The sequence below is a fragment of the Zea mays genome, chromosome 5 (genome assembly GCF_902167145.1).
Source record: "Zea mays cultivar B73 chromosome 5, Zm-B73-REFERENCE-NAM-5.0, whole genome shotgun sequence".
Classification (NCBI taxonomy): Eukaryota; Viridiplantae; Streptophyta; class Magnoliopsida; order Poales; family Poaceae; genus Zea; species Zea mays.
In genome coordinates, this window is record NC_050100.1 from 167,937,188 (window position 1) to 167,953,150 (window position 15,963).

The 15,963-nt window shown below is 43.0% G+C and overlaps 2 protein-coding genes across 4 annotated transcripts; one reads left to right on the forward strand and one right to left on the reverse strand.

Annotated features, from left to right (window-relative positions):
• The first annotated feature begins 5,574 nt into the window (after positions 1-5,574).
• On the forward strand, positions 5,575-11,013 carry LOC103627199 (hydroxyproline-rich glycoprotein family protein). The gene is made up of 11 exons (XM_008647498.3): positions 5,575-6,146; positions 7,280-7,352; positions 7,442-7,522; positions 7,693-7,757; positions 7,883-7,951; positions 8,467-8,495; positions 8,586-8,793; positions 8,889-9,122; positions 9,277-9,330; positions 9,448-10,396; positions 10,610-11,013. Exons 1-11 carry the CDS (start codon positions 6,030-6,032, stop codon positions 10,618-10,620), a joined length of 1,890 nt encoding a protein of 629 aa, XP_008645720.1. The 5' UTR covers positions 5,575-6,029; the 3' UTR covers positions 10,621-11,013.
• Positions 11,014-11,054: 41 nt separating this feature from the next.
• On the reverse strand, positions 11,055-15,304 carry LOC100381605 (uncharacterized). 3 transcript variants are annotated; one of them, XM_035958711.1, is made up of 9 exons: positions 15,099-15,304; positions 14,436-14,613; positions 14,020-14,343; positions 13,691-13,925; positions 13,240-13,383; positions 13,029-13,153; positions 12,557-12,752; positions 11,851-12,095; positions 11,055-11,513 (listed from the first exon to the last, which is right to left on the reverse strand). In XM_035958711.1, exons 2-9 carry the CDS (start codon positions 14,537-14,539, stop codon positions 11,345-11,347), a joined length of 1,542 nt encoding a protein of 513 aa, XP_035814604.1. In that variant the 5' UTR covers positions 14,540-14,613; positions 15,099-15,304; the 3' UTR covers positions 11,055-11,344. The 3 variants fall into 3 exon arrangements, with proteins under 3 accessions (XP_035814604.1, XP_008643939.1, NP_001167894.1); XM_008645717.3 differs by having other exon boundaries at positions 11,057-11,513; positions 12,557-12,761; NM_001174423.1 differs by having other exon boundaries at positions 11,066-11,513; positions 13,029-13,141; positions 15,099-15,159.
• Between the last annotated feature and the right edge of the window lie 659 nt (positions 15,305-15,963).

A 15,963-nucleotide genomic window follows, 5' to 3' on the forward strand; every position in this document is an offset into this window, starting at 1 on the left:
TTTCGCAAAGTCAGCACCGCGGGTGCGCGCGGGTTTTCCCCTTCTGCAGGCTGGTTGGGCTGAATTCAGCCCAACACTGTTCATACTTTTTCTTTTTCTTTTTCTGCCAGGGTTGGGGAGTTTATAGAAAATTGTAGAAAAATGCTAAAAATACAAGACCAATTTTTCTAGGCTCCTAATTTTATATAGTATTTAATAAAAATAATTTTATGATTTTTATTCCAAATAGGGAATTATGGAGTATTTAAAATAACCAAAACCCATACTTCTGGAATTTTAGAAATTAATTACTAACTCCAAAAATCACTAAACTGTTGGGATAAGCTTAAGATGATAATTAGAAGCCTTGGGTAAAGTTTGGTATGATTTGGTCAATGTTTGATGCCAAAAACCCAAAACCCTAATCTTCTAGTGATGCCTGCCCTAGGAGCTTCAGTTCTGACTCCAACAACCTTAGTTTCCTAGATTCCCGTGAAGGAAAATTGTATTCAAGACCTTAGATAATATACTTTTATCTTTGCATTTTCATAAGCATTCATGGTTATATATTGTGATATATATATATAGAAAACGAAGAAGAAGTAGAAGTTGAAGAAGCAAGAGCTACACCACCACCACCTGAAGAACCACCGGCCGGGAACTACTTTTATTTTGACATCTGTGGAGCAGAGCCCGACTCACCTATAACACAAGGCAAGTCCTCGTGCATTTGCCACCTCCTTGCTATTTTAAAATCTTTCTCACTTGCTTGATGCATTAGGTGATAGGAGTTGTGTGCTAAACAAATTGCTGCATTTCCTTCCTTGAGAATTTGATTACCTTTCCTTGATCCCCTATTTTACAAAAAGGTTTTTCTTATGCTTAGCCTTGCTCTAGAAAAACAAAAATGTTTTTGTTTTGACAAAAGCTGATGCTTCAAGTGGGTGGGATGTTTTCAAAATAAAACTTGATGGTGGATCCATCATGGCCGTGATGGGTTCAACATCGGAAAAGATGTACCTCTGCTAGGTACCAAACTTTGGGTTGAAAATGATAAATCTGAGACCGGGCGGTTGACTTGCACGAGAAGGGAGTTTCGGTGTAGTGTCTCCGTCTGAGTTGATTAAGGACCTTGTCAATGTAGGCTTGATGATCGAGGACCTTTTAACTGGTCACATGCCTCATCATGGGTAAGCTTTGCCTCGAGCAGACTAATACCAGAATAAGATGACACACAATGGGAGTGGAGAGATGGCGAGAGTAGCGTGTACCCTCCGTGGCAAGAGGCTGGACGGTGGTGTATCTGTGCTCTCGGTTGGCGTGAACCTGATCTGGTCTTAAGAACCCGGTTGGCGAGTTGACATATGCAAGGGTTAAGTGCTACATATGTCGTGTGATTGGAGATCCTCAGCTGAGTATTAATCGATTCGGATCGCCGTTACTTCTCGAACATGAAGACTTGGTCATTGCCCTACACGTAGCATTCCAGTGAACAAGAAGGGTTGATAAGAAATTGGCTAGTATAGGTCAAGTGCTTGAACTAGGGTAGAAAGAACTTTAGAACTCAGGTAATGACTTAACTTGTTAATAAAACTGGATTTTTAAGGATCCACTATTAGTAAGCATTTTTGCAAACAAGAGTCTTGATTATTGATTAAGCCTTACCTTGACTCCCTTAAGCCAGCATATCCTTGAGAGTCTTTTATTTTGACGGGTAAGACTTGCGAAAGTACACTCCGTACTCAGGGTTTTTGAACCCATGTTGTTGTAGGTGAGGAAGCAGCAAATTTTTGTTGCTTTTGTTCCAAGGTGGTGCTTAAGGAAGAAAACCAGGAATGAAGCCTCGGGAGAAAGTGTCCTCCTCTAAAAACTTTTTACTGTTAATCGGGAGGGGGTTTTGCCTCCCAAGGTATGTAATAATATTACTCCAGAACTCTTATATTTTACTGGTCTGTAATAATACTACTCTTTCTATACTTTAATATAAAATAAGTTGTTGTAACTGCTTCTGCATACTCGTACCTCTGATGTGTTGTAATATCTGCGTGACGGGTGAAACGCTCTTGGGCAAGGTAAAGAATACAGATACCGAACTTGTTAAGTGATCAGGTGCACCTGCAGGGTTGTCTGAGGTCCGATGGACAAGGACAACTGTAGGTGGGCCTAATGGCTTGGGAGGTTCTGTCACACAACATACTAATGGCTTGGGAGGTTCTGTCACACAACATGTGATATTATCAAAGCGCTCCATGAGGGACGAATCGTGGGCCCCAACATACTCTGCAACTTGGTTTGCCTACTGATGAACCTTCTCGAGCTCATCCTCCAAGAATGGAAAAACACACGAAGGGATTGGATCGACAATGGGTGTGGGAGGCATAAAAAGGGAACGCTACCTGCCACGCGGCCATCGGATCAACAAGTTGTTCCCAAAGAAGGCCCACCTTAGCATCGGTCGTGTCTAGGGCCACTTGAGAGGTAGCAAGACTCTCTTTGAACTTGATGGAATATAGGGGAGGATACCATGGGCCCGACCACGACGATTCTACAGGAGGGGACACAACTGGCCCCCACGAACGTCAGAGGCCACAGTATAGCAAGAAACTAGACATCAAAAGTCTGCAAAGGAAAGAGAAACAAACCCCAAGGCCAAAAGCCTTACTTCGACCTAGCACGATGCGACCTCTTCCCTCATGAAGACCCGATGACTGACAGACTGCATGGTTCCATCTAAGGGGGAGACGAGAGACAGAAGGAACAATGAGGCAACCGACAACCCCCCTTCTGCACTTATAAATAGCAGAAGAATGAGACGCCCCATGGGGAAACGTCTCCACGACTTTTGGGGGAATAAAACCACAACCAGTTTCCAAGGAATAGATGGCCCATTGGGGCTATCCGATGGCGACTATCCGAAACCCAAGACACGTAGAAACAGTTGCCTAATATAAACCGACCCACTATAAAAATAATCCACCAAGGAGAGACACACTCCCCGCAAGGGCTCGGGGACTACTGTTGGGGATGGATCTCTAGGCCCCCAGGGCACGAGTCAGAGGGAAGATAGGGAGAAGCCCACCCATGGGAATCGGCCCCGGATGACCCCTGCACACTGCGCCTATGGTCAGATGAGGCGAAGCCCGGCAAGGGGGTTAGACAAACTGTTAGGGAGCCACTCGAGTGGATTCTGCATGTGACCAAAGGACTGCTATCGCCATCAATATTGGGCACACTGCATTAACTACGCCTGGCATCAAGACGCGACATGAGGAGGAGCCAGTCTGCCCCCACTCATGACCTACGGGTCCTAGGTCTGAGCCCCACTCATGACCTATGGGCCCTAGACCTGATCCCACCATGACCTACGGGCCCTAGGCCTAAGTCCTCTTACACCCTACGAAGCACGTAAGATGTCGAAGGGAAGCCAGAGGTCAGGCTACAAAGTCCAATGGTCAGTGCATGCAGATGTGGACAAAAGGAGTAAAAATGACACTCGAACTCCTGTTCGCCGGTACAATTCACCAGTAGTATTGAAGAGGCACGACCAGAGATTTAGACGGGGAAAATAATGACACATGGTGAGACTTTTACTTATAGAGAACTATTCCATTTTACCCCAGCACAATGATCCCTTTCGGGAGCAAACATATGTAACCGAACCCCTCCTTGATCTATAAAAGGAGGAGGACCGGCCTGACGAAAGGGAGGCCGAATAGAGAACCAACACACGCTACATAGATCCTCTAGCCAAACAACCCTTAGAGACTTGGGATCCTTCCCTTTCTCGCCCGCTTGTAACCCCTACTACGAGCAATCAGGTGTCGGTAGCGTGAGCCACCGAAGATTGGAAGTGGGGACATTCAGCCCGAACTAGTATAAATCTTACGCCCGCTGAGCACATCATCCAGACCTAAAACACACTTATACAAATTTACTCATTGGTGCTAGTTCAAAACACCAACAATTTGTGTCATCGTACAACTAAACGAAGATGACAAAGAATCTTTGCTAGAAGTATAAACATGCTCACGAAGAATGAACATCAACGAGCACTCGATGATCAATAAAGACAGATACTGACCAAATTATTCTTGAGCGAACAAGCATTGTAACTTTATAGTTCGAGGGTCGTTAAGTCTTTGTACATGAATTGCAAAAATAGGCCCCCTATAAATATCTCCAATATTGTACTATTCATGAAAATGAAAAATTATATCCAATATACTTTGTTCCTCTATTTTGTGTTTAGGTTAATTCACTTCCAAAAATCTCATGCCCACCGTTTGTGTGTGCTCGCTAACGTCGCACATGATCACAAACACAATGGTTAGACCCTTGAAGAAGACAACAACTAATGCGAACAAATACAACACCCCAACAATATTGAAAACCAAGACTTTATGCAAATAAACTAAAATCATGATGAAGTAGTAGAACAAGTATTTAGAGAATTAGAAAATCAACTACAAGCCAAACAAGCAGACCTCAAAGATTGTCAAAGAAGAGCAAGGAAAACATCAAAGCAAATGATCCATGAAGGCAAAGCCACCCTTCAACACATGAATGACAAAATTCACAACATCAACCAAGATGACATACTTGATGACAACCTAAACTCTATGGCAAAAGTTTCACAAGAAAAATCTCACAACAACCATTCATCTCCATTGATCCAACCTCCTCACTATCAACAAACTTGTAGATGATGTTGTGGCCTCTAGGTTACAAATTCAAAATGCTCCCAACCTATGATGGACCATAGTCGGCTCGATGATATTGCTAGGAGAGACGTCGAAATTATCCTTTGAACCGGCCATTGTAGGCCGATCTGATAGATCCTCACGCGTATTCCACAGCGGAGTCGCTAAAAAGTGTGTTAGCGCCGATCTAGGCATCAATCACTACGAGGTGTACCGACGGCGGTGCTCTCTGTGGAGGCGCGAACGGTCCGCGGCATGGGGCCGGACGGTCCCGACCTGGCAGGAGCGGGTTCTTCTCTTTGCTGAGCCGGATGGTCCGCGCGTGCGCAGAGACGGCGGTGTTCGCCAATAGCACCTGGATCTGACCTTCCGAGAGGGACCCTGTCACGGAGGAGATTCTAGGGTTTGTCTTGGAGTCGGTAGTCCACCCAAGGCGTCTCCAGACGACGTAGAGTCGAAGAGAGGTGAAAATGGAGGTAAAGAAGGCTACATTACTGTCTATTCCTATGGCAAAAAGTAAAGAAACATAAGATATATTAATTTGGTTCGATTGTTGGTGCTTCAATCTGTCGTGCCCGTTCAAAATATATAAGGGGTAGGTCTAGAATCTTTTCTAGGCGTTCCATGAGTTTTGAGGAATAAACATGCGTGGAGATAGGAGTTAATCCTACTAGTATGATCTAATCATGTCGCACTTAAGTGTTATATAAGCCGTGTCTTATGGTTAAATAAGATACAATATATTGGGTTATATAAACTAGTTTTTTTAGGTGTGTGGAGAATCGCAGCATAGTATTTTACCTGGCGTGAGAGCAGTAATCCCGGTGAAAGTCGGAGCAGCTTGTCGGAATTTGCCAAAGCAGAGCAGTAGGCCAGTAGCTTTTGCTCACGTCTCTCTCGACTCCCGCTGGTCGTTCCCGCGCGATTCCAGTCTCACGGTCAACCGTGCGCAGGCAAATGGGGCGCGCGATTAAACAAAAAGCAGCGGCGGCGGCGGCGGCGGCTAGTATAAGTAGCGGCGGCCGCGTGGTGCGAACAAAAGATTAATTCATCGGAGCTCCATCCCTCCCTCCCTCCCTCGCACCCTCCTCTTAGCCTAGCCCCAAGTGGGCAGCTAAATTCTAGCCCTCCGTACTCGAGGCTCCAAGGCAAACAGGGGATCAGGAAACAGGAAGAGGGTGCGGGCGTGCAGCAGAAGCAAGGGCGCTTTCCACATCCACAGCTAGCCTCTTGCGCTTACGGAAAGATCAGAGGGGCAGGGGCGGAGCGTCTGTTGCAAGGACGCGCACGAGACTCGTAAGGGAGAAACCAAACAAGTAGCAGGGAGCTCAATCGCCGCGGAGGGGATCGATGAAGTCGCCGCTGCGGAGGTTCAGGGGCTTCGGCCACCACCACACCAAGGAGGAGCGGAGGGGCCACCACCAGCCGCCGCCGGCCAAGCTCGACGAGCTCGTCTGCGCCGCCCAGGTTCGTCGTATCTTTCATCCCTCTTCTTCTTCTTTCCCCTCCGCTGGCCGTGTGAATGAACAGCACTGTAGTTGTTATCGGTCTGGATTGGCCAGAAAAAAATTATCCACCGTTTAGGATCACCTTACCGTGCCTAAACTTATATTTGCTCCATTTCATTTTAGTTATCGCTGGATAGGGTAAAATTAAACTATCGAACGATAACTAAAAAGAAACGGAGGGTTCGATTCAGCAATGGTCAAGTCAAAGTATCTTTTTGGGTAGTACGGTAGATGTTAGGTTCCCATCCATGAAAGAGACGTAGAACCTCCCCCTTTGCGTGTCTGCTCGTGGTCACCTTGGGCATTTTGGGGTGGGGGTGCTTGCTTCCTGCTGTTGCTGGTCAAAGTCTTCGCGAGGAAACGTCCATCGGAGAAAGTGGCTATAAAAAAATACTATCAGCCATCCAACGTGACCTTGACCGGGGAGGAGGACACGTTATCGATGGAGACGACGACAGGGTCATGTTTACTTGGATTGTATCAGCAACAAGGGGCCGGTCTTTCCGTCGTATGAACGCTTGCTTTGCCACACGACACGGGCGGGGCGTATTCGTTCCGGATGCCGCGTCACGTGGGTTGATCCCACGCCAAGAACATACGTGCATGCCTTTGGTTTTATTTGAGCTTTTATTTGGTATTATCATCTCTCAATTCCTCCTTATAAGGGTGTCCGCAACAGGTCATTTAAAATTGAAAAAATTTGCAATATAAAATATACTGTTTACATGATAGACTTTAAAATAGAAAATTGACCCCCTCCTTCCCTCTTGGACCAAGCCCAAAAGAGTGTTTTATGTGGCCACATACAATCTACAACGTAAAAGAGTGTTTTATCTAGTCATATAGGTCATGTTTGGATGCCTGTATTTACCTAGGCCTGTCTCCACGGATACAGTCTACCGCGTAAAAGATTGTTTTATCCGGCTATACACACGATCTACTACTGGCCATAGAAATGGGACACCGGGCAGTTTATTGCTAGCACGCAGTTACAATGTAAAAGGAGACTAATAAGCGGTGAACGCTCATCATCCTTCTGTCGGTTGTGCGTACGTTATTGACTCTGAAGTAGGGTTCTCAACTTCTCTGCAGGAGGTGGAGGACATGAGAGACTGCTACGATGGCTTGATTGCAGCTGCGGCCGCCACAACAAATAGTGTATATGGTACTGACGGATGTTAACCTACTTGGAGTTACTCAGATGTGTCCTATGTCTGTTACCTGATCTGATCGCTTGTTGGCCGATATATGTAGAGTTTTCCGAGGCTCTTGAGGAACTGGGAGGCTGCTTCCTCGCAAAAACTGCACTAAATGGCGATGACGATGATGATAGCGGTAAGCACACATGCAAATTATTTATGGTGTAAAACGTATGCTATATATGCTACGAAAGAGGCATCTTTTTCGAAGCGTAATGTGCTAATAAGCTTTCTCGGGAACATGAAATGTAGTGCTTTTTTAAAAAATATATATATATGTGGTGTAATAATTTGTCTTGTCTGCAGGTAGTAGAGTGCTCATGAAGCTGGGGAAGGCCCAATTTGAATTACAAAAACTTGTTGATACCTATGTAAGTTACTAGTTGAGTCTTGCATGAAAATTCTTGAAACAATTATAACATTTTTTTTAGTTGTTCCTAGTACAATAATAGAACATGCATGTGACGCTGACATGGTTATGCACTGGGTTATGCAGCGCTCAAATATCATTTATACTATCACAACCCCATCAGAGTCTCTTCTCAAGGAGCTACAGACTGTCGAGGTTAGATCTACGGAATTTATCTTTAAATTTGCACGATTCAATATGCATATATTAATTAGCTGCTTGTTACCAAGTTTATGTTAGATTTTAGAAGATTGCTGATCGTGGCTTTGTTTGGAGGATATATTTGTGTGAATGGAAATAAAGCACTCAGCCCTTCCATTGAAGAGGGTCTAGCAAACTGTTCGTACCTTGCTACGATTTTCATTTATGAATATAATATATAAAACATAAAGACAGATGTGTTCCGTTGGTTAAGTAGATATGAATGTAGATTTGAAGTCAACAACCATGGTTTAAGTCTCGATCGTGAAAACCGTGGATCTGGGAAAAATGTTGATTTCATATAGTAGAGATTTGTTATGATAACTTTTGTATTTAAGACAAACTTGGTAACAAAGTACATAGGATCCAAAAGTTCAATCCAAATACCCCAATATGCCCTTAGTTCACTTCGTTTTTAGTCCTGTAAGATCCTGACATGCTATACGCTTTGTTTTTTCATAACATTGCAGGAAATGAAGCAGCAATGCGACATGAAAAGGTTCAAATACAACTCAAGTCAACCTTTTTTTCTCATTTATGATTAATTGATACTTTGTTTTACTAATATTTCTTTTTCCTTTCATCACAGAGAGACATATGAAGCTATGAGGGCATCCTATACACAAAAAGGAAGGTCAAGGCATTCCAAAACTGAAACATACTCTGCAGAACAACTGCAAAGCGCTCTCGCTGAGTACCAAGAAGACGCAGCGCTGTTCATATTTCGCTTAAAGTCATTGAGGCAAGGGCAATTCCATAGCCTTTTAACACAGGCTTCTCGGCATCATGCCGCTCAGGTAGGTTATTTCTTCCTGCATAACGCTGTCAGTTGGCCTAGCGATTGGGTGAATTAATACATAACCTAACTGTCACACTGTCCTTTGAACTGTAGTTAAGCTTTTTCAGGAGAGGGTTGAACTGTCTTGAGGCACTCGAACCTCATGTAAAGGCAATAGCTGAGAAACAGCACATCGACTACCAGTTCAGTGGTCTTGAGGATGATGCATCTGACAACGATGATTACAGCTCCTACCAGGATGATTGCAGTGACGATGGAGAGCTCAGTTTCGACTATGAAATAAACGACAAGGATCAATATTTTGTTGCTTCAAGTGGTTCAATGGATGTAAGTTCTATGATTCATATTTTGCCGTCCTCTTTATGCAGCTAGCTGCCTCTCACCTAGATGTGACCATAGGTTAATGTTGTCAAATATTTTTCCCTGATCTGAGTGGAGAATTTAAGGCCATAATCTGTATTGTCTTTCTTTTCATGCACAGTTAGACAAAAGAGATGTGACGAATTCCCCGCAGCCAGTAAAAGAAAGCATGCAGGTATGGTTCCACTCGGTGCATAGAACGAATTTCAGAATTTCTTAATGCTTAACTAGTTACTCCCATATACACGGCCATAATCCTAAGATAATAACGTTGCTGCCTTCTCATCCACAGGAAGGGGTCAAACAAACCAAGGGAAATGTTATAACTCCGCGAGTGAAGCCAGAGATCAACACACACTCAGCACCCATTCTGGCAGGCAACTTACCGGATCCGTCCGAGAGATCTTGGCAAACGAAGCCATCTTCAGCCAAACTTTCGTACAAGCTTCCAATGCCAGTTGATGACAAGGATCCCAGATCTGCAGGTGCTCAGAGACCACATCATTCACAGCAGCTGGAGAGTAAGCCTCGTGTCTCAGCGAATCCGTGGCATTCGTCTCCACTGACGAAAGACTTCAGGCCGGGTGGCCACGTGAAAACGCCACCAAGTGCGGAGGGGGCCTCGGCGTTCTCCCAGCCGGTCTCTGATTTCAAGAAGATGAAGAGGCAGTTCTATTCTGGTCCAATGGCAAGCGGACCAGGGTTAAGCATGCCATCTTCGCTGAACGATCGCAGATCATCCGCGGCACAAGCACAGCATCTTGTGATGCCAGGAAATTTGCAAGGCCTCTTCTGGCAGCCGTCATCTGCGTCCCCAAAAGTTCCCCCCAAGATGTTGGGGCGGCATCCAACGAAATCACCAAGGATCAGCGAGCTGCACGAGCTGCCTAGGCCTCCTCCAGCCAGCGTGGAGTCCCTCAGGCCTTCTGGTTTGGTCGGCTACTCTGGTCCTCTGGTATCCAAGCGTCAGACTCAGATCCCTGCAGCCACAGCCCGTGTGTCGCCGACAGCGTCACGAACCCCCTCGCCGCTTCCACCGCCGCCTGCTACCCTGACTCGCAGCTACTCCATACCATCAAATAGCCAGAGGATACCGATCGTCACCGCGGACAGATTGTTGGAGGCTAGAAATAGCAGGGACGGCAGCGATATTTATTCGCCGCCACTTACCCCTTTGTCACTGACTGATTTGTCCCAGCAGCAAGGAACGAAAACTACTGCAGGTGGCACAAGGATGAAGGGTAAGATGATGTATTCCCATCGCCTTCTGTTTCTAGCTGTCTTGCTTTCTTAAATTTAGAGTTCAGTTCCAATTGCTTTGCAGTTTAGACTTTTTGCGTAGATTTGTACTAGGCTTTTTGCGTAGATTTGTACATGTGCAGTAAGCAGCTCGTTGCAGATGATATATTGACGATTACGATGGACCTTCTAACAATCTTCTCTTTTCCTTTCAGGGGCCTTATGACATAAATCAACCAAATGCAGACTGATCTTAGTTGATTTTGTAAGTAGTGATGTATTTTAGGTTCATATTCATGATATTCTTTTATTCATCGTCTGTATTACAAATGAAAAGGACGGAAAAGTAATATATACTTTTCTTACACAGTAGTGATGTATTGTAGGTTCATATTCATTATATATTGTTTCATTCACCGTATGTATTACAAATGAAAAGGGCGGAAAAGTGCAAGAACATTGAACCTCTGGTTCAGATCTCTGATAGCGTCAAGATGAAAGGGCTGTTTCCTCAGTTCCGTTTTGTTTCGTTTTTGGATGAATTTTCCATTTCTTGACACTACATGATTTCGTTCCAGATTGTATGGGTGGAGAGAAATGAAACCCTGTACAAAATTAATGATGCGTGCTCGTAATGTATGCTGTCCTTGCTATTCTGTCTCGAGAAAAATATGATGTTCCGTCCCTCTTGAATAAAAAAACAAAAATGCATCTAGACATTTCGTGTACATGAATTCTGTTTTGAGAAAGACTGGATGTGGATGGATTTCAGTAATCCACAGATTAACATATTCCGTCCACGAAATCAATGGACTTTCTTACACACTAAGATGAAAAAGAAAGCAGAGAAAAATGACAGCCATCTCAAAGATTTACAATGCATAACCTAACAGACATTCATTCAGTCCCAGAAGTCAGACTCAAAACTCAACAGGTATGACCGTATAAGCTTATTTCCAGCCTAGTGATTGTCTAATCCCTGAGAAAATCAGCCCAAGAGACCTTCCAATCATTGACACCCAGAAGTAGGACACCGCAGAGCTCACTTTGCTGATAGCAACCCTTATGAAGGGCATGGCAATATCTGACAACTCTAAGAATAAGCTGAAGTAATACCTCCTGCAGTTAAACAGTATAATGTTTCTTAATTCAGGTATGATACAAATGGCAAAATTATTCCAGTCATCTCACTGTGAAGTTATCTGCAAACTTAGCCACAAGCAAAGTATCTTTTAAAGTAACACAACACTAGTCTGGAGCATTACTCTTAACTCGTTTTCGTTTTGTGATTTTAACAATGTCAAGATTAATGTTTCCCAATTCCTTCTTTGGGGACATCCAAAACATGCTAAAAAGGTACTTGAAAATTAGCCATCTATAAATCCAGGTGACCTATGCAAATTTTAACAACTGTTTCAGAAAATAAATGCATGGATTGGAAGGGGCTCAGGCATACCATCCAATCAAAGCTCTTAATTCCTTTGTCCTTCTTGCTGGAAGGGAAAATGGACTGATGTTAACATAATCAAGAGTAAGCACATTAGGCTTGCCAGATGCAATCCTCCACCAATTTGCCCTCTCAGCTTGATTGTCGGCTGTTTTTTCACATTTTTTGCTGCATAGAACATATAACTCGAACCTGTCCTCATACATTGAAACAACTGACTTGAAGTATTGGTGCAACCACCAATTAATTGCCACCTTCCAAAAGATAAGAGGGATCAGCATGGAATCAGAAAAAATTAATATGCATGCACATTTAAATATAACTATATCCTCAGGCAATCCAATTTAATGTGTATAAATTGTGCACCTAGACGCATCACAATATGAAGAGAATTCAAAGAGCATATACATCTGTATCCTTTCATGCCCACTTAAATATACTTCCATGGTGGTTATAGCTAACTTTTCAGGTTGAAATATACTGAGAATAACAGTATTATATGGGATCACACCACAGTTTAGAACTTGGTATTTCATCAACCTATGCTACAGTTGAATCTTCTATTTTTGAAGCAAGAGGTTTGGTTTAAATTAGAGTTTAAAAATACAAGTAAACTAAGAAGATTTTCTCATTGATCTGAGGGGATTTGATCCCTGGCACATTTGATCAAGGAAAAAATCAATATGCTGAAGAACTGGAAAAATACAATAGTTACCTCATTGCGCAGCTTTTGGAGTTCTCTGGTTGATAGAGAACATAGAACCAAGCTGGAACCAACAACTTCAGCAGACATATCACCATCCACTGACATAAGCTCCAGATAAATACTAGCAATCACATCAGCTAAGGAAATAACAAGGTCCTCTAAAATTCTTTCTCCATGTTCAGCAAGAAATTTGACATTAAAATAACTGTCACACCTGCCATCAGGAAGTGTCAGGATTCCGAATAAGGATGCCTTTATGTACCTCAGAAAAGGCAATTGTTTAACAAAAGGAAAAAAAGAATCAAAACAGTCTTGACTCTAGACAACTGTCACTATCAAAAAACAGGAGTATAATATTTTTAAAATAAGTCTACACAATATGCAACCAAAATATGTACAGCTCTTGAATAGGATGCAGTTTTCACAACAAAAAAAAGTGAATAAAAAAATTGCTACAAGGATCGAGAAGGCCATTTAGTACCTTGCAGAACCAAATCTTAGGAAAAAGAGCATATCCAAATAGAGTTCAGATTTCCCAAATCTGTTAAACCTCCTCAAGATCTTATTGCCCTCCTTTAGTTTGCTGCTTATCGTCTTCATAAGTTTCTGGAACATACAAGGATATCAGTGATTTGGGTCATATCCAATAGGGAGGAGGGACAACAGTTAAAAAGAGTAAGTTAGTAACATACTTCGTTGATTTGTCCATTTTCCAAGGCCTGTTCTTCTTCAATCCATTTCATAAATACTGGTTGAATTAAACTATCTATCAAGGTAGTCGATACTTGCAACCACCTGATTCCATCGAGTTCAGAACTTCCAGAGATATTTCTTACCTGCATGATATCATATCAACTTAAAACAGCTACATATTCAATTATAACATGTTCAAAAGCTATATTAGTGTCAACTGTTAAAAAAAACTGATACTGGTAACACTTTAGTATATAATTCTAATGCACAATCTTAATAAAGTCAGACAAATAGACATAAAATACTATATGTCATGAGCCAATAAAATATAGAAAGGGGAGAGTGCTAATACCCCTCTTTTAGTTGAAAACAGATCAGATACTAACTTGTAATAAACTGAGTATACATAAGCAATCCTAGTCAAACAACGAGTTATGGTGTGCCTCTTGCCTCCATTTCCAGAAGCTGGAATGTGATCAGAAGAAGCCGCAATCTGGGACCAGCATGAATGGCAAGCATACTCAAAGGATAGTTTTTCCTATCACTCATGAGTCCATCCTCTCGGCTATCCAAAAGGGCATCTTGAACATGTGCTTGTAAGGCTTTGGAAAGTTTAGCACTCACTTCACTCCACATATCGTTGGGGTCAAATGCAGCATTCCTTTCAGGCAAGAACTTTAGGTCCCTAAATTTGTGAAAAGGAGTCGCGTTAGCAGTTATTTTTTCTGCTATGCCACCACTCTGATATCTAGAAGTAATAATTATGGAGCTAGTCTTACCTACCAGAATGAGAGGAGCTTGGCTCTGGAATATGTTGAGAAACATTCTGATTTCTGACACGAGGAGATGTCTGCCCAGAGGGTACAACTCCAGCCAAATATGCAAAAACCATGCTGATAGTGAGAAGAGCTTCATCCGAAATCAGTATTAGATTTGGTGAGACCATGCTCTCCGAATCCATGAGTGGCTGCAAACAGTAACATTTAACTGAAGTTTCCACCCTGTGATCCCTTCCATGAAAACCAAAAGGGGTAAATGCAACACTTGTCCATTCTCTTGCTGCTTTGGATTGGCATGGAAGATGAATCTTGAGGGCGTAGTTCCTGCAAACAAAGTAAATGCGAAAAAAGTTGGATGGCAACCCAACAACTCAAGACTATCTCAACGTAAGGATGGGGGGAAAAAGAATGGCAACCTCTTTGGATCCATGATTGGCATATTCAACTTGCTGTTGGACCAGGTCCATCTCCCTTGATACTGGCCTCTCACTCTCAGCGTTGCCAATGAACATTCGGCCATTAGAGGATTACTAGAGCTCCTGACTAGTGTTCAGTGCATCACAAAGGTGCGAAGGGAGAAAGAAGCATTGTTTCCTGCATAAGAAAACAAGTATCAGAATTTCTGGTGAACTAGAGTCGTTAGTGAATATATAGATAAATGTGAAGACTGCGTGATCAACCGAAACAGACAATTTTACACAGGATTCTAGGTGTATGTTTCCCATCACAAAGCTGTAGCTTCCTATTCGTATGTCCTACCACCTGAAGCTGAAGCAATAACATTCCAATCAACAGCAAATGCGCAAGTTAGATCTGGCTAAATCTAATTCGATTTCCTGCGTTGAGGTTTATTGATGACTCCTTCACAGAAGCACGGAAGGCAGGGGGCACAATGTGTCTTGGTGGCAAGTGGCAACCAATCCGTAAGCCGTAGCAGAAGCAAATGTATCTCTTGCCAGTGGGAGGCTGGAGCTCCAAGGCCAAGCAGCCCCAGATCAAGGGCGGACCCAGCCTCCGAACCCTAACCCGGTCATGCCGACAACCTGAGAGGAGGAGGGAGGAGGAGGAGGAGGACCCACCTTGCCGCTGTTCCTAGTCACCGGAGCTCGAGCCCACGAATCGGAGCACGAGGAGAGAGAGAGGGCGGCTGACCTCGGACAGCAACAATGCTGCGAAGATAAGGTTTGGGGAGCGTTGCCGTTGGATCTTCCGCCTGGGCATCCGACGGACCACGGAGGCGCGCACGCCAAGCTTCTCCCGTGCGCAAAAGTGTGCGCACAAGGACCCTGTTTGTTTGTTTTTTTTCCTTCTCACCCCACTTAGATTCTACCCCCTCGGTCACAAATGTTGATCATTCTCATTTTTTAGGAATCAAACATTTTTATCTTTAACTATATTTATATAAAAAATATTAATATTTGTTATGAATCAATACGATATAAAGTTGATCAAACATAGAGAAGATATAGATTTAACGTGGAACAAATCAAAGTGAAAAAACCGCGGACGCCGGCTAGAAGAATATCACTATTTTTTGGGTGGTTACAGATCGCAGAAGATTTACAATTAGGTCGATCTCCTGCAGATTACAAGTGTATTTATAAAGGCTAAACCCTAAGGTGAGTAGGAAACGATTTGTACCGCGGGGGCCTTCGCTTCGCTCGCCAACTTGGCCCTCTTCTTCAGAATTTAGATCACAAACTCAACAATATTTATAGTACATAATTAATATCATTAGATAGATCTTTGAATTTATTATTATAGTAAAATTATTTGAAGACACAAATATTGCTAATATATTCTATAAATCTAATCAAACTTAAGAAAGTTTGACTGACACGAATACCATAGCGACAAACATTTATGAACAAAGGAAGTAGGAAACACAATGATTCTCTCGATTATTTATGGCATATTTGGAAGGACTTTACTTTTAAAATTCCA

Bases quoted from the DNA above. Each gene is read 5' to 3' on its own strand.
- LOC103627199 (XM_008647498.3), top strand. From the start codon at position 6,030: ATGAAGTCGCCGCTGCGGAGGTTCAGGGGCTTCGGCCACCACCACACC. The intron at 6,147-7,279 runs GTTCGTCGTATC...ACTTCTCTGCAG, and splicing joins AGCTCGTCTGCGCCGCCCAG to GAGGTGGAGGACATGAGAGA. The intron at 9,123-9,276 runs GTAAGTTCTATG...TTTCATGCACAG, and splicing joins CTTCAAGTGGTTCAATGGAT to TTAGACAAAAGAGATGTGAC.
- LOC100381605 (XM_008645717.3), bottom strand. From the start codon at position 14,539: ATGGCCGAATGTTCATTGGCAACGCTGAGAGTGAGAGGCCAGTATCAA. The intron at 13,926-14,019 runs GTAAGACTAGCT...TCACAAATTTAG, and splicing joins AGCTCCTCTCATTCTGGTAG to GGACCTAAAGTTCTTGCCTG. The intron at 12,762-13,028 runs GTACTAAATGGC...TCCTGATGGCAG, and splicing joins CTAAGATTTGGTTCTGCAAG to GTGTGACAGTTATTTTAATG.